Genomic DNA, 25,490 nt, shown 5'->3' with positions numbered 1-25,490 from the left:
TTCAGATGAGTTCCCCTGAAACAGAAATTCAAAAAGAATTTTCCAATGTGCAATTGGAATTAATTGGAAATAGGTATAAAGAACCTTAGTCTAAGGGTCTAGATTTTCAGAAATCTTTAGACTATGGTCCAATTAAGGTTCCTATGGGCCAATAGCATCAATCCATGTGTAGGGAAGAGATAAATCCAAATTTGTAAAAAGAAGATACCCAAAAATGAGTAAATGCTCACATAAGGTGAAGAGTTGAAAATGTACAAGGTTTATTAGTAAAAAACTATGAGCAATATTAAAAATATGAGATATTTTGGGTATCCAAAAATGAGTAAATGCTCACATAAGATGAAGAGTTGAAAATGTACAAGGTTTATTAGTAAAAAACTATGAGCAATATTAAAATGATTCCATTATGACACATATGTAAGGAAGGGGAATTCTTTAAAGGAGGTGCATATTTCACATAAGATGAAGAGTTGAAAATGTACAAGGTTTATTAGTAAAAAAACTATGAGCAATATTAAAATGATTCCATTATGACACATATGTAAGGAAGGGGAGTTCTTTAAAGGAGGTGCATATTTCACATGCTTGAATGAGTTTTAAACTCATAAAAATTGAGATATTTCATCTCTCCTCTCTCCTCATTCAAGTCTAGTTCCAAAAAGTTAGCTTAACTGACCTAAAAATGGTCAAATATTGACCAAACTGATTTAGAAAATTCTAGAATCAGTTTGTTTGGTTAGGAGCTCAATTTTTCCTATAAATAGAAGCCTCCCCCTTGTTGAAAAATAGATAGTGTTTATGCATCGTTACTCTACTCCACCTAAGCCAAGAACTGTGAATTCATTTAATAATTCACTAGTTTTTGGAGCTTCCCTCTTTCTTCAATCCCCATTAGTGGCTCCATCAACATACTTAACCAATTGATTGGTTGGGGGCCTCTACCGTGAACAAAGAATCAAGCAAGTTGTAAGGTAATTAGTGAATATTGATCTTTCTATAATTTCTCAATGTTTCTCTCTTCTCAACCCCTCTCAAGCTTGAGAAGTTTAATTGGTATGGTTTTTTAAATGCTATTGAAGTTTGAATAGTAGTGAAGAGTTACATAATTTAATAAATGCTATTGAAGTTAATTTTCATTTATGTTTAAATTCTAATGATTTTTATGTAAATTCTCTCTCTCACTCAAGAAATGGTCATACTCATGACCCGTTCTCAATCCAAATCAAGCTTTTCATAAAGCTTTTCCTTAACCCAAGATTAAGCTATGCTTGAGGTCAAATTAATGGCTTTTTTCTATGCTTTTAGTTTATGTATATTGATGATTCAATCCATTATGGATTAATAATCCAATTAGAGATCATTTTAATTATTTCCTTAATGATAAGCATTATCCCTTAGAAAAATTGAGATTTATCAGTCATAGCAGCGGAGCTATGGCAAAATTTTTATAAAAATTATGCATAAAATAATTTCATTCAAAGCATAAAAAGAGGACTTCCTACCATATTCTAGGAATTATCATCCTAGATTAATTGAAAGAATTTCATTACAATCATGCAGAAATTGAATTTTAATATCATGCATAAAGGATAAGTTTTTATATCAAAAGTGTTATTTTTACCATTTTTATTTCATGCATAGAAGTATGCATAATGGATAAATTTTTATATCAAAAGTGTTATTTTTACCATTTTTATTTCATGCATAGAAGTATGCATAATGGATAAATTTTTATATCAAAAGTGTTACTTTTATCATTTTTAATTTTCATGCATAGAAGTATGCATAAAAGAAAATTATTATATCAAAAGTGTTACTTTTATCATTTTTAATTTTCATGCATAGAAGTATGCATAAAAGAAAATTTTTTATATCAAAAGTGTTACTTTTATCATTTTTAATTTTCATGCATAAAAGTATGCATAAAAGAAAATTTTTATATCAAAGGTGTTACTTTTATCATTTTTAATTTTCATGCATAGAAGTATGCATAAAGGAAAATTTTTTATATCAAAAGTGTTACTTTTATCATTTTTAATTTTCATGCATAGAAGTATGCATAAAGGAAAAATTTTTATATCAAAAGTGTTACTTTTATCATATTGGATTTCATGCATATAGGTATGCATAAAAGATATTCTTTTTATACTAAGAGTGTGATTTTCCTCATAAATGGATTTTATGCTTAACTTAGATGCATAAGAGAAATTCTTTTATTCTAAAAGTGTAATTCCCTACCAAATTGAAATTATGCATAAGAAGATGCATAAAAGATTGATTTTAATTTCGAAAGTGTTAGTCTCCTTAAATGGAATTTATGTATAAATAAATGTGTAGAGAAATCTTATATCAAATAGAAGAATTCTCTTTTAAAAAAAAAAGATATGAAATGTGATAAGATGTGATAAGAGGTGTATGAGATGTGATAAGAATTGATAAGATGCGTATGGAAAGTGATAGGATGTGATAAGAGGTGTATGAGATGTGATAAGAATTGATAAGATGCGTATGGAAAGTGATAGGAGGTGATAAGAGGTGTATGAGATGTGATAAGAATTGATAAGATGCGTATGGAAAGTGATAGGATGTGATAAGAGGTGTATGAGATGTAAAAAGATGTGATAAGATGTGTATGAGATGTGATAAGATTTGATAAGATGCGTATGGAAAGTGATAGGATGTGATAAGAGGTGTATGAGATGTAAAAAGATGTGATAAGATGTGTATGAGATGTGATAGAATGTGTTAAGATGAGTTAGGATGTGTTAAGATGTATATGGGATGTGTTAGGACGAGAATGGATGTAATATGGTTGCATGAATGTGATGTGGATGTATACATGTAGATGTATATGTATGAATGTGAATGTTGATGTGGATGTGGATGTATGGATGTAGATACGGATGTGTATGTATGTATGTGGATGTGTATGTATGAATGAGGATGTAAAAATGGACGTATGTATATAGATGTGGATGTATGGATGTATGTATGTAGATGTGGATGTATGTATGTAGATGTGGATGTATGGATGTAATTGTGAATGAAGAGGTGGATGTGAATGTATGGATGTAGATACAGATGTGGATGTATGTATGTAGATGTGGATGTATGGATGTGATTGTGAATGAAGAGGTGGATGTGAATGCATGGATGTAGATACGGATGTGGATGTATGTATGTGAATTTGGATGTATGAATGAGGATGTGAAAATGGATGTATGCATGTGAATGTGGATGTATGAATATGAATGTGGATGTGTGGATGTGGAAATGGAGGTATGGATGTATGAATGTAGATGTGGATGTATGCATGTAGATGCGTATGTATGAATGTGAAATTGGATGTATGATGTGGACGTACGAACATGGATATGTATGTAGAATAATGAATATGAAGATGTATGTGAGATAATGTAGTCTATATGAGTGAATGGATGAGAACGAGTACACACTGAATGGAATGTGGAATAAGTAATGTGGTCCGAGAGTGGATAATATGGAAAGACAAGAGTTCGTTATAGAAACTGTATTTGTGACTGTTTGTAAATGACTGTTTTATGTCAAGAATGCTGGAGAAGCATTTTGACCGTCTTGAGGATTAAGGTCATGAAGACTGAACTGATAAAGTTGCAACTGCTGACGGAGAGTCAATGGAGGACGTCTCGCGTAGCAAGGTCGATCGAGGTCTTGACCAGCCTCGGCTCGATTTAAATGGTGAGCTTCCGGTACGGTGGATGAGGGACCAAGGAAGCGGCCTATGAGTGAAGCGCTAGGTCACCTGCGAAGGATCCTAGAGGGTGCTGACCATACGGTGCTCGGGCTCTGGGTCGCCGAAGATACCCACACGTGCGTCGTGGAAGATATTGGAATAAGGAGTAAGAGTTGTTTTCTGAAACCGGGCATGGATCTGGTTGATTGACCTTGCTGGTCCTCAACAGATGAGTCCATGGCTCTTTTATATGGATCTGTGGGTTGATCTTGCTGATCTTCCACGGAGACTCCATTCTATTATATGAATATATTGCCGGTTACTATGAGCTAGGAACCATGGAAAAGGCCCCTGAGAGAACAGGTGGTGAGCGTTTTGGTTGCCAATGATGCCATAAGTATACCGATGAAAGAATGACTGGAAATAAGGATTCAACCAGAGACTTTGAGGATTGTCATCAGTGACATAATGGTTTTATTAAAGGATTGTTTTAAAGCTAGTTGATGCTAAGAAAAAGGCAATTTCATATTGGGTGTGTAAGTGGTATGACTAGTTTTATGTTTGCATGAACTTCCGGCTAGGGGGCCTTGGAACTCTTTTCCTTGGTACCCGGGACAAAACCTAACCAAATTCCAAATTGGATCCCATCACTACAGTGGTTGAGCGGTTGCCTAACCCATGGGATCGGATGGGGTTAGGCTGGACTGATGGATCCGTAAATCGAGATTTAATTTCTATTATTACGATAGATGAAGTAAATCTCGGATAGAAATTGTTCTATGGATAGGAATCAATGGCTGTGCCTCTTGATGGGGAAAAAAGCGTTGATCCCAATGATCGAAGTGCAAGTTCTTCCTTGATTTGACCAAGTACCGTTAAAGGTGCAGTCAGATCAGTTTGATCAGTAATGATCTTGACTACGTTAGAGTAAAGAGTTATCCTGGTGGAATCGCCCGTGCTTTCCGGGTAAAGGAAGTTTTTCCGGTTTCGGTTTTGGACAAACCGACGGATTAGTCTCTTGTCCGGATATCCGTGGGCGAGGCCCCGAGTGTGGGACCCCTGTCCCGCGCGAGAAGTGCTACTTCCGCTGCTAGTACCCCGAATCCGTTGCTCGGTGGGAACAGGGATCTCACAAAGGATCTTGGACTCTTCTACACCACTGGAGGTGAAAAAGGAACAAGTTCGACTCCAAGGTTGGAGTGACTCAGATTGGGGAGGAGATCCAGTCACGAGGAGATCTACATCAGGATATAGTTTTACTTTGGCTCAGGAGCTGTTTCATGGAGTAGTAAGAGGCAGCCAACTATTGCCTTGTCGTCTACAGAGGATGAGTACTGGGCTGCTTGTGGTGCTGCTTGCGAGGTTGTGTGGCTGCGGAGGTTGCTTGGCGAGATTGGGTTTCCACAGAAGGAGCCCCCGATCATCCAGTGCGATAACGAGAGCTGTATCGCTATTGCTCGGAACCCGGTCTTCCATTCCTGGACCAAGCACATAGAGATACAATATCACTTTGTTCGTGAGAAGATCTTGGCTGGTGACATCTTGCTTCTTTATTGTTCGACGGAGGACAATGCGGCGGACCTCTTCACGAAGTCTCTACCTCAGGCTATGCTCCGGTGGCACTCCAACTTCCACATCCAGGAGCTGAGAGGGGGTGTTAACAATCATCTCTTGTCTGTACACTATGTTAGGGTCTTTGTTGTGGGTGTGCCCGCCCGTATTTAGTGTCTTCCCATTTTTCCTCACTCTTCATATTTTTTCCCATTTATCTGGAGCTGTGTATGGGCTATCCGCTGCCCCCAAATGCTGGTCGACTCTGTTTGCTTACTGCCCAATTGATCGGGTGCTGCTTGACCCATCCCTGAGCACTAGCGGACTGTCAGGTTGTTGGTCGTGGGCAGCCAAGGCATCTGTCAGCTGATTTTGGGATGGCCGACTAGCAGTCAAGGGCCCTTTGCCCCCACACTCCATGTATATTTTCGGGATTTTATTGGTGTATATAGCCGAGTTACATAGCTTCTCTCTCTCTTTCATCTGTGTATTGCTCTCTACAGCAGTTTTCTTCATTTTCGCTGTGCATTCTGACAAGTCCTCCCCCTACATTTTGACAAGTCCTCCTCCATCCTCCTCGTAAGTCCTGACCACTCTAGCCTCGGTGGCCCAAGCAACAGTACCCCAAGTGATGATCCGAGTTGATGCCTTGTCCATAGCAAAGATACGGAGAATCCGATGCCAAATCTGCTGAGCCTTCGAGCAATTCCAAAGGCAATGTCGCTGAGACTCCTGGGGGTGGCCGCACCTCGGGCAAGCTGCTGATCAACCTCCGATTGCCAACCAAGTACCAACCGCTAGAGTCATGTGTGCCGTCTTCCAAAGGAAGAGAGTGATCTTCCTCGGCTGAAAGCTGTCCCAAAGCCTCTTCCAAAAATCTGAAAAGAAGTGTTGAGATAGGCCTTGAGACTGCCAGTGTGTTGGTGCTGCTGGTGTGCCATCTATCTCAGGCATCTGGATCTTGCGGCCAAGCCGCGCTGTATATGCAAAGAAAGGGGCATCCAGAGTCTCCACCCGATCTACAGGATCATGCCAAATCCACTCTCTAGGGTCCCACTGCAACCGCGGGAGAGGTTGGCACTCCCAAATCCAGTCACCAAAGTCTCTCCCTGGCCACCTTGGCAAGCGCTGGATCTATGTGCCATGCCCATGCTCGAAAACCAATCACCCTCACCCTCTGTAAGGTGCAGCCTTTGAAATCCTCCAAGGGGTGCTCTGATCTCTCTAGTCTGCCATGGGATCCAATAGAAAAAGTGAGCGGACCACTGTCCTCATCTGCTCCATGGGATATTGTGTCTCGTGAACACGCCTAACCACACTCGGGGGGTCAGGTCTAGAACAGGATTTAGCCACTCTTGAGGAATAGCTGAGTCGATGTCGATGCTGTTAGCTAGCTTTGGACAAGAATAATCATAAAATGCTCTGATAAATGCTGTGCTTACTTCATGCCTTGGCCACACTGCTATTTGATCTATAGGCACTTGCCCATCTGTTGCCTGAGTACCCTGCTTGTTGTCGATTGATGTCTGGGGCTGTCGATTGGGTCCTCATGCCCTCCAATGACAATGATGATGATGATGCTATTATTGATGATGCTCTAAATGATGTCCTAATTGCTATCCTAATCAAAGATTATGTTGTTTATGTTGTTCATAGGGAATCGCGCATGGAACACATAAATGCTACATGATGAATTCCGAAGATTAGATTGCACGGACTACATGTGAAAGCGCAAGTCCACAATGGACAGATAACAAACTTGCATCTTCAGAACTAGAATCCACAGTTAACTAGAGGAGGCTAAATTGCAAGTGAGAAGAGCTTAAGAGTGTAGGGTGCAAACATCCATCAGAAGGTAAAAAATATATCTTAGATACAAAGCTCCCCACAAACACACACACATGCATGCACTCTCTCTCTCTCTCTCTCTCTCTCTCTCTCTCATTAAACCATAGTCTTATGTACTATTTATTCATTTTATGTTCTTTTAACAATTAATGATGTAACCTCTATTTTCCACTTTGACATGAAAAATTGTTTGAATAAAATAACAATCAAACACCATACAACTTACACCACCATGCACTTCTATTTTCCACTTTGATATGAAAAATTGTTTGAATAAAATAACAACCAAACACCATACTTGAAAAGTTACACACCAAGGCTGGCTCTCACCATGCACAAAGCCACCAATATAAAGGCATGAATGGTGAATGTGAAAAGTTCTTGACTTTAAAGGTCCAAACGAATCCAAATTCAATTAATTTTAATTAAATATGATGTTCATTCCTCAATTCAATATTTACGTACACATCAAATCATATTCTCTCTCTCTCTCTCTCTCTCTCTCTCTCATCCAAATTCAATTAATTTTAATTAAATATGATGTTCATACCCCAGTTCAATATTTACATACACATCAAATCATATTCTCTCTCTCTCTCTCTCTCTCTCTCTCTCTCTCTCTCTCTCTCTCTCATTTGCTACCCATGTGTCTGCGCGATCGACACTCGTGGATAGGTGTTATGCGAATGAAAGTAGGCGGTGGGAGGTGCGAGTGAGAGAGACGGGGGGAGGTTTGGGCATCACGTGTAAAGAGTGAAGACCCTTAGAGGAGGTTGGGCTAAGGTTTCACCTTGGCATGCTTTAACTAATGCCCTTGAGTAGGGCATTAATTAATGTAGGTTCACTTTTGAGTGAATAAGGAAAACATATATTAAAAAGGAACACATGCACAACGGCTTGTCCAATTTGTTGTTCTAAAAGTCCTTGAAGCACTGAGCCACCTCTTATCTATTACAAGATAAAGGAGGACTACCCCTCCCTCCACGTGGGCAAAGGAGGAGGCATTTATTCAAATCTAGCAAGGCTGCCTACCCCTTTTACGTGGAGAAGGAGAGGGAGAAGGAGAAAGGAGAAGAGAAGACACTCTTTAGGGGTATCTTTCCCACACACCTAGATGCATTGGGGCTCACAAATTAATTGTCACCATCAAGCCATTCGCTCATTGAATGAGAGTTTCTTTTATATATATATATATATATACATATATATATATATATATAACATTATAAAGCAAATTACCCACCCTTCCACATACACACACATATATATCTTCTAATATTATATTATGTACATGTGTGAGAGAGAGAAAATACACACATACACACACACACACACACACACACACACACATATATTATGCATGTATGTATGTATCTATAGGTATGTAAACATGTAAATATATATATATATATATATATATATATATATATATATATATATATATATATATATATATATGATACATTAGAAAGCAATCCCCCCCTCCTTCACATACACACACACATATATCTTCTAATATTATATTATGCGCACGTGCAAGTGAGAATATACATACCTATATATATATATATATATATACATACACACACACACACACACACACACACACACACACACATATTATGTATGTATGTCTCTATGGTTATGTAAGCATGTATATATAAATAGATCTATACACACACACGCACGTGATACATGCACACACGCACACAAACACACATACACACACTCGTATGCATGGACACACGTGCACACATAGAGATATGTACACACACACACACACATACACACACACACACACACAAGCTTATACATACACATACATGTGTATATATGCACACAAGCACATACATACACTCACATACACAAGTACATGCATGCACACATGTATACATAGATGGAAACGCACACATTTGCACATGCTACATGCACACACTCACGCACACATGTGCATGTGCACATGCACACACAGACCCAAAGATGTACATACGGACATATTCACATGTTCACACACATGTATATGCACACACTCGCACATGGATACACACAAACATAAACATACACACCACGTACACATACATACACTAGCCATACGCATAATCAAGACACTTGCACGACGCATGAAGTCGAGATTACACAATCACACACACGTAAATATGTGCACACATAATCACACACATGTGTCTACAAGTGTGTGTATGTGTGTGTGTGCGGGGAGAGAGAGAGAGAGAGAGAGAGAGAGAGAGAGAGAGAGAGAGAATGTGTGTGTGTGTGTGTGTGTGTGTGTGTGTTTCTATGCATGTATGAGGGGGTGTGAAGAGAGAGTGCATGTGCATGTGTATGCATAAGAGAGGTGTGTGTGTGTGTGTGTGTGTGTGTGTGTGTGTGAGAGAGAGAGAGAGAGAGAGGTATATTGCACGTGTATGTGCGTGCATGTGAGAAGAACGTACATGTATTCATGTACACACACACACACACTTGAGCTTACACACACGTATACATGCATATGCATGCACATAAGTATATGCATATATATACACACATACACAAACTCACACACACAAGTACACGTGTGCACACATGGATGTGCACACCCACATGCACATCCATGTATACATAAATGCACACGCATACACATTTACACATGTATATGCACACACATAGACATAAAGTTGCACACACATACACATTCACATTCACATTCTCACACACTTGCACGTGGACATACAAACACAAACATACACATTCACATTCACATTCTCACACACTTGCACGTGGACATACAAACACAAACATACACACGTACACACAAACACATACACATGTACACAATCAAGACACATGCACGATGCATGCAGGCATGAAGTTGACATTACATAATCACAGACATGTGTGTATGTACGCACACAATCACACAGATGAGCATGCAAGTATGTGTGTGTGTGTGTGTGTGTGTGAGAGAGAGAGAGAGAGAGAGAGAGAGTTTCTATGTATGTGAGGGGGTGTGAGAAGAGATAGTACATGTGCATGTGTATGTGTGTGTGAGAGAGAGAGGTGTGAATGTGTGTGTGTGTGAGAGAGAGAGACAGAGTGAGAGAGAGGTGTGAGTGTGTGTGTGTGTGTGTGTGTGTGTGAGAGAGAGAGAGAGAGAGAGAGAGAGAGAGAGAGGACGGGTTCATGTGCATGTGCATATGCGTATATGTGAGGATGTTTGTATGCGCATACGTGGGAGATTGAGTGTCTGTGAGAGACACACACACACACGCATGTACACATGCACACATACACGCATGCACATGCATATATGCACACACATACATACTTGCACATATAAACACATGTGTATACACATGGCATGTATACCACATAGAGTACATGCACACACACTTAGACGTACACATACTCACTCACATGTACACACATGTATACACATACATTCACCTACACAAACATATGCATAGAGTTGCACGTTTGTATATGCATACACGCACATGTACACTCACCTACACACACACACACACACACACACACACACACACACATATACACTCAAGCTTGCACGTACACATACATGCATATGCATGTATATAAGCACAAATAGATACACACATACACAAGTACACATGTACACAAGAGAGAATATACCTACCTATACATACATAGATAAATACACACACACACACACACGCATATATAATATGTATGTATCTTTAGGTATGTAAGCATGTATATATAAACAGATCTGTATGTATGTCGACATACACATGTATCTGCATGCACACACACGCACATGATACATGCACACAAACACACACACTCGCACTCATGGACACACGTGCATACACAGAGATATGCTCACTTACATGCACACACTCAAGCTTTCACATACACATACATATGTGTACATGCACATACATATACACACATACATACACTCACATTCACAAGTACATGTGCACACATGTGTACATAGACTTAAGCTCATACACATTTGCATATGGTACATACACACACTCACACACATATGCACGTGCACGTACACAGATAAAAAAAGATGTACATGGATATATTGACATGGTCACACACACGTATATGCACACACTCGCACATGGATACACACAAACACAAACATACACACCACGTACACACAATCACACCATACACATAATCAAGAGACTTACACAACACATACGCACATGAAGTTGACATTACACAATCACGTATATGTGTGTATGTGCACACACAATCACACACATTAGCGTGCAAAAGAAAACACAAAAGACATTGTATGTAAGATACCCTTATTTAAGAGTGAGCACACCTCACCATGCATCCCTACGTATTTAAATTTATTATTAATTAAAAGTATATGTGTATGTGTGTTTATTTATTTTATAAATGCACATGTATATATAGGTAAATACATATGTGTATATAGGTATACGCACACACACTCACACATATGTCTCTAAATATAATAAAACATAATATTACACACACACTCACACATATGTCTCTAAATATAATAAAACATAATATTATAGATAATATTATGTTTTGTTATATTTAGAGACATATATGTGTGAGTGTGTGTGTGCATGCGTGCATGACAAAGAGAGTGTGTGTTTGTGTGTACGCGTATGTATGAGAGAGAGAGAGAGAGAGAGAGAGAGAGAGAGAGAGAGTTTCTATATGTGGGAGAGTGTGTGTGAGAAGAGAGAGAGAGTGTGTGTGTGACTAGAGAGAGAGAGAGAGAGACACGGACATGGAAGTCTATGTGTGAGAGTGTGTGTGGGGGGGGGAAGAGTGTGTTTGCATTAGTGCATGTGTAGGTGTGTACATGTGTGTGTGTGTGTGTGTGAGAGAGAGAGAGAGAGAGAGAGAGAGAGAGAGGGGGTGTGGATGTGCATGTGTGTGTGCACAAACCTCACCAACCATCCCCATTAATAAAATTTAATTAATTAAACTTATGTGTGTGTGTGTGTGTGTGTGAGAGAGAGAGAGAGAGAGAGAGAGAGAGAGAGAGAGAGAGGTTTTAACGTCGGTAGAATGTAACACGAGGGCATATATATACGACCAACGGTTGGACTTGAACTTGGGTGGATCATGGCCTTTTTAAGGGCCCTTGCACTAGCCAATCTGTCCCACTTGTGCGAGAGAGAGAGAGAGAGAGAGAGAGAGAGAGAGAGAGAGAGAGAGAGAGAGAATTCCTATATGCGAGATAGTTTGTGTGGGAGGAGAGAGTGTGTATTTGCATTAGTGCATGTGCGGGTGTTTACATGTGTGTGTGTGTGTGTATGAGAGAGAGAGAGAGAGAGAGTGCATGCGTGTGCATACATCTGCATCTATGTGTGTGTGCTTGAGAGAGAGTGAGATGGGGCAGGCCTAGAGAGAGAGAGAGATAGAGAGAGAGAGAGAGAGAGAGAGGTGCAAAGAGGGAGAGGGTGAAAAGAGAGAGAAAGAGAGCAAGAGATAGAGAATAAAAAGTAGCTTTTAATAAAATATAAATATAAATATAAATTAAATTAAAAATATATATGTATATGTGTGTATACATGTATGTGTGTTTTTATTTACATTTATACATACATACATACAGATATATATATGTGTGTATATACAGATGTGTGTGTGTGTGTATGTATATACATATATATATGTAAATTTATACACACACACACACACACATATATAGAAATATACATCTGTGTGCGTAGATGTGTGTGTGTCTGTGTGTATAATTTATCTATCTATATATTTAAAAGTGAGCACACCTTACCACCCATCTCCATGCATTAAAATTTAATATAAATTAATTAAAATTATGTATGTGTGTATTTATATTTTTAAATTCACCTATATATGTATGTATAAGTATATGTGTCTATGTATAGCTATATGTATCTAAAACATAATATTGTATATACTAATATTTACATGTGTGTGTGTATGAGAGAGAGAGAGAGAGAGAGAGAGAGAGAGAGAGAGAGATGGGGGGCTATGTGTGTGTGTGAGAGAGAGAGAGAGAGAGAGAGAGAGAGAGAGAGAACCAGTTCTTTTCTGGAACCTTGGTCGCCGCCGCCGCAGCAACGCGGGGTCCAATACTAGTAAGAACAACACCATTCCCTTGTTATATTTAACCTTTAAAACTTTTAAGGTGTATAGATCTTACAGCCCAAGCGTGAAACTTTTAAACTTTTTAAAGCGTGTAGATCTTATGAGGTTAGTCCCATTAGGGTGAATATATACAGTCCCATTAGGGTGAATATATACAGTTAGGGGAGAGAGAGAGAGAGAGAGAGAGATGGGGGCTGTGTGTGTGTGTGTGAGAGAGAGAGAGAGAGAGAGAGAGAGAGAGAGAGAGAGAGAACCAGTTCTTTTCTGGAACCTTGGTCGCCGCTGCGGCGGCAGCAACACGGGGTCCAATACTAGTAAGAATAACACCATTCCCTTGTGATATTTTAACTTTTAAAACTTTTAAGGTGTATAGATCTTACCGCCCAAGCGTGAAACTTTTAAACTTTTTAAAGCGTGTAGATCTTATGCCCATTAGGGTGAATATATACAGTCAGTTACCTCGTCCAGGTCTGAACGAGCCTTGTACACCAAGACGATCGTTGCTCTGATTGAACCTCTCGGGTTAGCAGACAATGGGCCTGGATTCAACTTCACTTCAGTCTGGGAGCAAGCGAACTCGTCCAGAGGACGAAGTCTATCTGGACAATTACCATGTGCACAAGAGATATCTAAGCGAGGTAAGAATGGAGAGAGAGAGAGAGAGAGAGAGAGAGAGAGAGATTTCATTTAAGAATTCTTTTTCGTGCTGTGTTCTGTGCTCTGTGTGTGTGTGTGAGAGAGAGAGAGAGAGAGAGAGAGGGAGAGAGAGATTAATTTGAGCGAAGAATTCTTGTTTGTACAGTGGTTTTGAGTGGTAGAATTTCTTAGGGCACATTGATTCACATCATGTAGGATGTAGTGAGATGCATGCATTATATGACAGAACTTGGGTTGTACCTTCTTAAAAGAATGCTTATCAGCCAATGAGGTGATAGCTCAAGTGGTAAAGGTGTTTGTGTAGGACGAGGAGGTCCACAAGGCACTTCCTTGGCAGAATCGCCTAAGGCCGGATAAAAAAGCGCCAAGTGGTAAAGGTGTTTGTCTAGGACGAGGTACAGGGTGCTTCCTTGGCAGAATCGCCTAAGGGCGGATAAAAAAGCGCCAACGAGCAGTGAAATACGATAACTGCAGGTGGATCTTGGGCCTAAGGCCAATCAGGAAAAAAAAAGAGTGCTCATCAAGCCAAGCCTTATGAACCCTCTATTTTGGGCTTGTAAAATACAGTACCATGAAGACAACACATCTCAGTTCTAGGGGTACTTAAGTGTATTGTTTGAGATTTTGCAACCCAGGTGGTTGGTAAACACCCTTCGGGAGTTAGGTGTTACGGAGCTTCTCTCCAAATGGACCATAGAGGACGGCTCTCGAAGAGTTTGTGACAAAAAACATTCAGTGGAGCTTTTACAGGTAAACTATGCTTTGATGTCTCGTATCATGCGGGACAAAGAGCCCACTTTCGTCAAGGAAGCCCTTGCTCAGGATACTTGGAGGAAAGCCATGCAGGTGGAACTGGAGGCCATAGAGAAGAATAACACTTGGGAGTTGGTAGACACCTTTCAGGAGTTAGGTGTTACGGAGCTTCTCTCCAAATGGACCACAGAGGACGGCCCTCGAAGATCGCATAGAGTTCGTGACAAGAGTCATTCAGCAGAGCTTTTACAGGTAAACTATGCTTTGATGTCTCGTATCATGCGGGACAAAGAGCCGACTTCTGACAAGGAAGTCCTTGCACAGGATACTTGGAGGAAAGCCATGCAAGTGGAACTGGATGCCATAGAGAAGAATAACACTTGGGAGTTGGTTCTAAGGCCGTCGAAACGGTCTGTCAATTGGTGTCAAGTGGGTCTTTAAGACCAAGTATACGTTAGATGGATCAGTGGATAAACACAAAGCCAGACTGGTGGCTATGGGTTATGCTCAGCGGCTTGGCATCGACTATGAGGATACCTTTGCTTCGACAGCGAGGATGACTACGATTTGGACCGTTCTTGCCCTTGCTTCTTCTCAGCGGTGGCCTGTATTTTAGATGGATGTGAAATCTGCGTTCTTTAATGGTGACCTGCTGGAGGAGGTGTATATTGAGTAGCCTCTAGGCTTTGAGGTTCCAGGATCAAAGGGGATGGCTTACAGGTTGTGGAAGGCCTTGTATGGTCTTAAGCAGGCTCCCAGGGCTTGGAATCAAAAGATTGATTCCTTCTTTCTACGGACTGGATTTCAGAGATTGGTTGCACAATGCAGATCCTAACCTATATCTCTTTCGGGAACGCGGCATGGTCACGTTGATCATCCTTTATGTGGATGACCTCATTCTCACTGGTGGTTATATGGAGCACATTGCAGTGACGAAGGTTGCCTTGTCAAAGGAGTTTGAGATGACCGCTTTAGGCTTACTTCACTTCTTGGGATTGGAGATCTGGCAGACCCAGATGGGGTTCTTTGTCTCTTAGCAGCGCTATGTCCATGAGTTGCTTGAGGCCTTTGGGATGGAGAACTGCAAGCTTATCACGTCACCGATGGACTCGAACATAAAGCTTACAATGAATGATCCTTGTGAGCGAGTTGATGCCTCTCTGTACCGGAAGCTGGTTAGTTCATTGATCTGGTTCTGTGGGGCTGTTGAGCTTATTTATGCAGATGCCGTTGAAGTCTCATTGGGACACAGGATTGCGGATCTTGCAGTATCTGCAAGGTACGAAGGATCTTGGACTCTTCTACACCACTGGAGGTGAAACGAAAGAACAAGTTCGACTCCAAGGTTGGAGTGACTCAGATTGGGGAGGAGATCCAGTCACGAGGAGATCTACATCAGGCTATAGTTTTACTTTGGCTCAGGAGCTGTTTCATGGAGCAGTAAGAGGCAGCCAACTATTACCTTGTCGTCTACAGAGGATGAGTATTGGGCTGCTTGTGGTGCTGCTTGCGAGGTTGTGTGGCTGCGGAGGTTGCTTGGCGAGATTGGGTTTCCACAGAAGGAGCCCCCGATCATCCAGTGCGATAACGAGGGCTGTATCGCTATTGCTCGGAACCCGGTCTTCCATTCCTGGACCAAGCACATAGAGATACAATATCACTTTGTTCGTGAGAAGATCTTGGCTGGTGACATCTTGCTTCTTTATTGTTAGACGGAGGACAATGCGGCGGACCTCTTCACGAAGTCTCTACCTCAGGCTATTCTCCGGTGGCACTCCAACTTCCACATCCAGGAGCTGAGAGGGGGTGTTAGCAGTCATCTCTTGTCTGTACACTATGTTAGGGTCTTTGTTGTGGGTGTGCCCGCCCGTATTTAGTGTCTTCCCATTTTTCCTCACTCTCCGTATTTTTTCCCATTTATCTGGAGCTGTGTATGGGCTATCCACTGCTCCCAGATGCTGGTCGACTCTGTTTGCTTGTTGCCCGATTGATCGGGTGATGCTTGACCCATCCCTGAGCACTGGCCGACTGTCAGGTTGTTGGTCGTGGGCAATCAAGGCAGCTGTCAGCTGATTTTGGGCTGGCCGACTAGCAGTCAAGGGCCCCTTGCCCCCACACTCCATGTATATTTTCGGGATTTTATTGGTGTATATAGCAGAGTTACATAGCTTCTCTCTCTCTTTCATCTGTGTATTGCTCTCTACAGCAGTTTTCTTCATTTTCGCTGTGCATTCTGACAAGTCCTCCCCCTACATTTTGACAAGTCCTCCTCCATCCTCCTCGTAAGTCCTGACCACTCTAGCCTCGGTGGCCCAAGCGACAGTACCCCAAGTGATGATCCGAGTCGATGCCTTGTCCATAGCAAAGATGCGGAGAATCCGATGCCAAATCTGCTGAGCCTTCGAGCAATTCCAAAGGCAATGTCGTTGAGACTCCTGGGGGTGGCCGCACCTCGGGCAAGCTGCTGATCAACCTCCGACTGCCAGCCAAGTACCAACCGCTAGACTCATGTGTGCCGTCTTCCAAAGGAAGAGAGTGATCTTCCTCGGCCGAAAGCTGTCCCAAAGCCTCTTCCAAAAATCTGAAAAGAAGTGTTGAGATAGGCCTTGAGACTGCCAGTGTGTTGGTGCTCCTGGTGTGCCATCTATCTCAGGCATCTGGATCTTGCGGCCAAGCCACGCTGTATATGCAAAGAAAGGGGCATCCAGAGTCTCCACCCGATCTGCAGGATCATGCCAAATCCACTCTCTAGGGTCCCACTGCAACCGCGGGAGAGGTTGGCACTCCCAAATCCAGTCACCAAAGTCTCTCCCTGGCCACCTTGGCAAGTGCTGGATCTATGTGCCATGCCCATGCTCGAAAACCAATCACCCTCACCCTCTGCAAGGTGCAGCCTTTGAAATCCTCCAAGGGGTGCTCTGATCTCTCTAGTCTGCCATGGGATCCAATAGAAAAAGTGAGCGGACCACTGTCCTCATCTGCTCCATGGGATATTGTGTCTCGTGAACACGCCTAACCACACTCGGGGGGTCAGGTCTAGAATAGGAGTTAGCCACTCTTGAGGAATAGCTGAGTCGATGTCGATGCTGTTAGCTAGCTTTGGACAAGAATAATCATAAAATGCTCTGATAAATGCTGTGCTTACTTCATGCCTTGGCCACACTGCTATTTGATCTATAGGCACTTGCCCATCTGTTGCCTGAGTACCTTGCTTGTTGTCGATTGATGTCTGGGGCTGTCGATTGGGTCCTCATGCCCTCCAACGACAATGATGATGATGATGCTATTATTGATGATGCTCTAAATGATGTCCTAATTGCTATCCTAATCAGAGATTATGTTGTTCATGATGCTGGAGATTAGCCATGGCACATATGGCAAAGGACTTCTATTAAAAGCATAATGATATTAAAAGTAAAAAGTTGCAATAAGGCAACTATGCAGCATCAAGTAAACAATGTGGTGTTGACAAAAGTGAGCAGATGTTTGTGATGCAGCATGTGCTTAGTTCCACAACAGAAGATGTGTCAAGATCTGGAGATATTTGGTATGTGGATTAAGGCAGCTCTAACCACATGACCAATCATGGTGAGTGGTTAAGAGACATGGAAAAACCAAGCTATGTAGAAACAGCTGATGATACTATGCATCTCATTATGCATGTTGATAAAGAGCCATTGTCTATGTAGGATGGAAAAATGATGTATTTGTAGATATACTTAATGATCTAAATATTACAAAGAACCTAGTTTCTGTTGGGGATACATCGTAGGATTTTTGAAGTCCATGATAACAAATATATGATCAAAGGTGAGTCCCCAACTTGTTGATCTTAACCACACCCATGGGCGATGTAAGATTTATGTCAGCAGCCAATTTGATTTGATTTTGAGGATAGTGAAGGCAAGGGGTGGTGATTCCTAATCCTCCCATTGTCTTTTTGTAGCTATGCTGACTCTTGCACCACCATCTAGGATAGTTGTGGATGTTCCGATTCGTAGTCTCAATGGTAGTGTAGCCTTGAGCTGTTCGCCCTCAAAATATCTACCCAACTTGTTTATAGGCACATCCTTATAGACCTTCCTAGGATTGTTTATCTCAGTGCTCTCCTCAAATTTTGTGTTAGATTCATTGTCAAGATTTGAAACAAATTACATCTATCCATTCTCTCATATCTAGCCAAAGATTGACGTCTCTCGCTAGGAATTCTCCCAAGGTGAGTGTGATTGGGGGAAAAAGAACAACACTCGTGTGTGTGTGTGTGTGTGTGTGTGTGTGTGTGGAGTGTGTGTGTGAGTGCATATCTTGATACAGAGTTTTACACCCACTATTGGGCAGTGATGACGTTAGTGGGGATGTCTTAGTATCTAGTCCATACTATACATGATGGAGTTGATAGTTATATAGCCTTTAGGGTTGACTACCTCAAGTATATAACATGCACGTTCCTAAAAGGTGAATTTGGGCATGTTCTTGGATTCATCTAGGCATATACACTCATTCCTATCGCATCTTTCTGTCTTTTAAGATGGCCAAAGACAGGTGCTCTGGCTGGAGTGGTTATGCCTTCTGAGCCTGAATAGGATGGAACGATTTTTAAAACATTAGGTCTATATTCTTGTGGTCTCATGCATAGCTTGGAGGTATAATTATGTCTTGTCATATTTCTCAATATAATCATTGAAAAGATACCCCTTCACAGGTCCTAGGTTTTGTGCACATGACATTGACGTGGTGGACACTCTGTCATCCTTTCTCTGTGGACTACTGACTTTGACTCTGACCTTCTACCGTGACTCTGACTTTGACACTTTGTCTGAACATGAAAGAATGTGCACAAGCAGAAGCAAATAAACATGAGAGAGAGAAAGATTGCAAGCAAGAATAAGAGCTTTATTAGCTTGAGGTTACAGAGTACAAGAGCCAGGAAATAGGGCACTGTAAGATGATTGAATGAATAAAAGAGAGCAACTCTTCTATACTTGTGCATGAACCAGGTCGGCTGTAGAAACAGGCCGACAGGACCTCCACGACAGCATAAGAAGATGCAATATAAACACCCCCTTTGCATCTTGAAGTGTGCAAAAAAGTCACAAGAAAACTGATGACGAAGGTGCGACCATGGACACCTCAGCATGGCCAGTACTGAGTACACCTCGGAAAATGCACATGTTAGCTTGTTGTCTTCAGAAAACATAATGCCACTGTAAAGAGCAAAAGAAAATTTGCTTGGCTCCAAACTCAAAGTAGAATTGTGAACACATCACATCTAATAACCTCGAACAAATGAACATGGAACACATCTTGTCCATAGTCTCTGTTGACCAATAGTTCTGGAACTCATCCAAACCATGAAGGAAACTTGGTTGATCCTGGAACTCATCTGGACCATCAAGTGAACGTGCTTGTCTTTATACTTGGAACTCCGACACATGGGTCCCATGCTCCAGATTTAATATAAGAGAGCTTTTGAAAGCCCCCTCTCCCGCCCACAAACCGTTTCTGGAAGATAGCACGCGGGGGGATGCCCTTAGGATTAGAGCAGGACACCAGTCATGTTCTCTCCACTCTGTAAGGCCTTGGGAGAGCTGGGGTTATCACTAGACGAGTCTGTGTCAGTGTCCTGTGACTTGTCTTTGCCCTTCTTTGAAGACTTGCCCTTGTCCTTGCCTTTGCCTTTGTTCTTTGACTGACAATCCTTAGACAGGTGGCCTTTCTTACCACACTTGTAACACCGACTCCGAACTTTCTTCCGCACCGTCGCGAGTGCCTGATCAGGTCCAATAGACGATGAAACTTTCAACTTCCCCTGTGAAATTAGGATGTATTCCTCTTCCAAGAGGAGAGTACACATATCATCAAACTCGAGGGAACGTGTTGTGATCTGAACCCGCAAAGCTCGAGAAACCATGTCATAATCTGCAGGAAGCGTGATGAGGAGGAGAGCAGCTAACTGAGAAGAGGTCAGGGCAGTACCCATTGCCAATAATTGGTCATGGATTACCTTAACCTTCATCACATACGACTGCATGGAAGTCCTTGCTGTAAACTCCAGAGAAAAGAGTTGACCCAATAGGTTGACAGACTGCATTGTAGAGTCCTGTGCATATAGATCTGTCAGCTTTCTCCAAACAAAAGTAGCACAATCCAATGTTTGCACGGCAGGGGAGACCTCGGGTGAGATGGCTCATACAAGTGCAGAGTGAGCTTTTGACTCTTGATTCTCCCAAGCTGAAAGTTCTGCAAGAAAAGCATCCTCCTGGTCCTGAGTCCACTTCCTAGAGCTGGTAGGGTGTTCGGGCTTTTGTTCGTGGCCTTGAACAATCTCCTAGAGTCCCTTGTGTATGAACCAGACCTTCATCTGTAGCTTCCAGTGATCATAGTTTGAACCACTGCGCTTGTCCTCCTTGTTCGTGCAGGGGGACCCATATTTGTCTCAAAGAAGCTATGTCTCAAACAACCTCAGTAGCTAAGCAATCCTTGTGCTCTCTCAAGCACCTTTCCACCGGATCCAATTAGGGACTAGTAGCCCCCTCTGAAGATGCAGGCGGGACAGCAGCAAAAGAAACCCAAAACACACCACCGGGAACCTGCTACCGAAAGGGGGAGGGGATCTTGGAGGGAGAAGAGCTGATGTGCCACTTGTTTGATGCCCTTACTGAATTTGCAGCTAGAACTCCTCTACTTGCCTCTGTAGAAGAAAACGCAGCCTGGGGGCTGGCCGACAGCAGTAGGAGGGCTTGTAGATCAAAAAACGCAGCTAAGGAAGAAAACGCAGCCACTGTTTGAAGGATCTACAGCCTGGAGAATCTAGGGAAGCAGAAAACGCAAGGCATAGTTGAAGAAGGAGAGAAGCACATTGTGCAACAGCCAGAGCCCAAGCATATGATACCATGAAAGAATGTGCACAAGCGGAAGCAAATAAACATGAGAGAGAGAGAGATTGCAAGCAAGAACAAGAGCTTTATTAGCTTGAAGTTACAGAGTACAAGAGCCAGCAAACAGGGCACTGTAAGATGATTGAATGAATAAAAGAGAGCAACTCTTATATACTTGTGCATGAACCAGGTCGGCTGTAGAAACAGGTGGACAGGACCTCCACGACAGCATAAGAAGATGCAATATTTTAACACCTTCCACTTTTGATCTCCACTTCCAAGTCTTACTGAAGAACTGAGCATCTGTTCCATTGCTGTCCCCATGCGTGCTATCCCTTTCCCTTAACACACTGGCGGGTCACCTATCAGAACTAATCATGCTTGCTGCTAGGCCTTTGGAACTGATGTGGGAGCTCAACGATGTACTGGTTCTAAGTACATAGATGCTTTCCTCCAGCTTCGCCTGCTGGTAGACCACTCCATCTGCCACACTAGGCCTTTGGAACTGATGTGAGAGCTCAATGACGTACTGGTTCTAAGTAGATAGATGCTTTCCTCCAGCTTCACCTACTGGCAGACCACTCCATCTGCCACACTGACTGCATTCTTCCAATAGATCTTTGCACCTCCTTGGGACTATGCTTAGTGGTTGAGCCTAGATGCTTTATTACCAATGTTGCATGCCCGGAAGCCTTGCTGTACTGGTTCTCAATTGTGAGCCTGATTAAGAACAAGATGCTGGCCAAAGAGGTGATAGTCCAAGTGGTAAAGTGTTTGCCTAGGACCGAAAGGTCTTGGGTTCAAACCCTGCTTGGACCCCTCGGCGGCACCTCTCATCCGCGCTCTCCATAAGCTTCCCTTTCGGCGTCGATCGTGTTCTGGCCGCCTTTCCCAGGAGGACTCCAGTGTAGCCCCTCCGCTCTCTGTGGTCGAGTGTGCTCGTCGCCCTCTTCAGAGGGCCGCGTAGATGATCTTGTAGCTCACGACACCATCGTGGTTGGGACGTTGAGCGAGTTGTAATGTTAACTATTAGTAGGATCTCTCCTGGAAAAAGAAAAAAAGAAAAAAAAAAAGAACAAGATGCTGATTAAACATGATTAAGACAGAGGAGAGAGAAGAAGAGAGAGAGAGTTGGTGTCAAGGTTTTCTTTATTTATATGGTACAAAAAGGTGACATGAAAGTCTGTAAATGATCTAGGCCCTTGGTCTACCCCCAAAGGGGTGACCTCTGGCCCCTTCTACATGCTTATGCTGATTTCCAGACTTCTACAAATGATGATTGCTTCATGACTGAATGAATGATGGCTTCATGCTTTTATATATGCTGGTCGGCCCACTGATGCTGTGTCGGCCAGCTTTGGACAAGAATAATCATAAAATGCTCTGATAAATGCTGCGCTTACTTCATACCTTGCCCACACTGCTGTCTGACCTACAGGCACCTGCCCGCCTGCTGCCTGAGTATCCTGCTGGCTGCTGACTGATGTCGGGGGCTGCCGACTGGGTCCTCATGCCCTCCAATGACACTGATGATGATGATGATGCTCTAAATGCTGTCCTAATCAGGGATTATGTTGTTCATGCTGGAGATTAGCCATGGCACGGGCGTGCACGTGACACCCCCATTGTGAGGAGGAGCAATGTTTGAGTAGCAATATGCCTAGGATACGTCTAGGATCTTGATTTCACAAAAAAGAAATGTCAGAGTGAACCTGAAGGCAAGACAACAAGAACTCGTGTAGTTGACCGAGTAGCAAGAGCTGACACCTTAAATAGGAAAGAGTGCCTTTTTGGCAGGGCAGCACTTCAAATAGCTGATAGTGGACCATTGTAGATCTCATTGGGAAGCTTGTGGGCACCTTAGGGGGACTTTGGGAAGGATGCAGACGAACAAGTTGGCTGCCACATGGCATGTTTGACCAGGCTAACCAACATTTTCTGACCAGCTATAAATGCTTCTTTATAGGTGGCTGCAGCTCATCAACAGCTGGCTAAGAGGTGGCCATTGAGGGTCATAACCCCTCCTGCTGCACCATATCCCCCTGGGCCCCCTCTTGTCCTAAATCCACCCAAAAAACTGCAATGTCCAGGATTTTATATCCTATATTCTAATGGACTTATATGGTGATCGTTTGGGCAGGTTATGGCGTCAAGTTTGAATGGTTTGAAAGTTGGCGATACACTGTCTGGAGGCTCAAGAATAATGCCACAGACTGTTGATCCTGTGGACTCTTTGGTTCTAACAGAAACTGGGTGCTTCTCAAAGTCGTTATCTTCATATCCAAGCAATGGGTAAGGTATTCCTGCAATTAAGTTAGATGAATGGAATTTTCTTTGATTGTTTGATTGCTGATATCAAATGGAATGGTTGTATATAGGGATGAAGTATCAACCCTTGATTCATATATGTCAGATGACAGTGATGAAAGCATTTGCTACAGAACTGGACGCTGCTGTGAGACACCACAGCGTACGTTAAGCTCTCTTTGTGAGTCCTCAAGGCCAGCTTCACCTTTAAAGTCGTTCAAGGGTGCTGCATGTAGTAGCAACAGTCACGCTGTGGCAGGTGCCAGTGTGTTGTCCACATCATCACTGCCTTTGCCCTGCTCACAACCGAGGCAACGCGTGCCGGATGCCGAGAGTCGTTTCCCACCATCACCCAGTGATCCTTGTTATGCTGCCGATCTCCGGCGGGCTGCACTGCTGCGCTCGTTGCAGATGCGAGCGCAGTCACCAGTGGCTGTTTCTGACACAGCTGCTGTCGATGAATGCTTGGATGCTTGTGGGCATAATTTGGCAGAGGCAGAAGATCAATGTTCTCCGAGTTCATCCAATTTCGATGATCCATCAGCAGAACAGACAGCATGTAACCATGATATTCTTGGATCTCCTGTACATGGTACATTTCCTGGCCAAGTAGGAAGAGGCTCAGTTCGTGCACGGAGTCTTCTTCTGGATGAGTGTGCAAGGACTGTGCCTGTGAGTTTCAGTGATGTGGCTCCTGCAACTTTCAATGATGCCCTATCTTCTGCCATGGACATTAGCTCTTCAAGTACAGGAAGGCCTCAAACTGACAGTGTATATACCAGGGGCATGAACCTTCAGTGTACTATTTCAAGTATATACACAGAGGAGGTTTCAGACAGTATGGATAAAACAGACAATTCTGGCGAAAGGATATGGTCCGCTCCAAGGTAAACGTAACCATGTTGTGTCAGTATGCTCTTATCTGTGTGTTTTTTAGGTGACATGAGTGGCTTTGGTTGGCCTAAAATCATCCGCTCTTTGCATTTTTTGCCAGGAGGGACCGGCTATGCGATTACTTCTATAAAGGTAGTCTGGCACGTAACACTGCAGATGAAGATCAGGAGTAATGCTACTTTATCTCAATCAGCAGCATTGCACTATCACAGGGGGTAGTCCCATGGAAGACTTTTGTAAATGTGCAGTGACAATGCATTCTACTTTATCTCAATCAGCAGCATTGCACTATCACAGGGGTAAGTCCCATGGAAGACTCTTGTAAATTTGCAGTGACAATGCATACATCACTAAGAACATTCATAGTCGAGTGTCGTGCAAAAGGTAAACTTTGCACTCCCTAACAATGTTGGTATATCCCTTGTTAATCAAGACTGTGAACTGTATACTAATGCTTAATGCATCGAAATCCTCTGAAGGTATGAGAAACACACTTTTTCCTTATCTCAGAGCAGTATATTTTCCCCAAGAAAAACACACAAACAGAAAAAAAGGACCCCTTCTCCTCTCCCTTGCTTATGTAATAAACCATGAAAGGACCTCCCTGAATGGTGCTCTATCAAAACCATCTATGAGAAGCAAATCACTGATTTTTTTTTTTGGATGAAATTCAGAACTTTTGGCCATATACTAGTTTTGGCTATAATAATATCTGAAAATTGCCTCCTAAATGGTACTTGGTTGCCTAGAGTCACTACTGCATAATATTTTTG

General features: G+C 42.4%; 1 protein-coding gene across 3 annotated transcripts in view; it reads left to right on the top strand.

Moving 5' to 3' along the window:
* The window catches only part of LOC147616398 (uncharacterized), a 41,499-nt gene extending 16,278 nt beyond the window's left edge, over nucleotides 1-25,221 (top strand). Inside the window, exons 1-4 of one of the 3 annotated variants that reach the window (XM_086777474.1) lie at nucleotides 13,576-13,866; nucleotides 23,657-23,808; nucleotides 23,895-24,710; nucleotides 24,821-25,221. In XM_086777474.1, coding sequence (XP_086633600.1) covers nucleotides 13,762-13,866; nucleotides 23,657-23,808; nucleotides 23,895-24,710; nucleotides 24,821-24,890 — 1,143 coding nt within the window. In that variant the 5' untranslated portion in view covers nucleotides 13,576-13,761 and the 3' untranslated portion in view covers nucleotides 24,891-25,221. Of the gene's footprint in view, nucleotides 1-13,575; nucleotides 13,867-23,656; nucleotides 23,809-23,894; nucleotides 24,711-24,817 lie in introns of those variants that run through there. The other 2 variants (XM_086777472.1, XM_086777473.1) reach the window with 2 other exon arrangements.
* Nucleotides 25,222-25,490: the final 269 nt, after the last annotated feature.

The sequence above is a fragment of the Cibotium barometz genome, chromosome 38 (genome assembly GCF_041138505.1).
Source record: "Cibotium barometz isolate CiBa-2024 chromosome 38, ASM4113850v1, whole genome shotgun sequence".
Classification (NCBI taxonomy): domain Eukaryota; kingdom Viridiplantae; phylum Streptophyta; class Polypodiopsida; order Cyatheales; family Cibotiaceae; genus Cibotium; species Cibotium barometz.
This window is presented reverse-complemented; position numbering and strand designations above follow the sequence as displayed.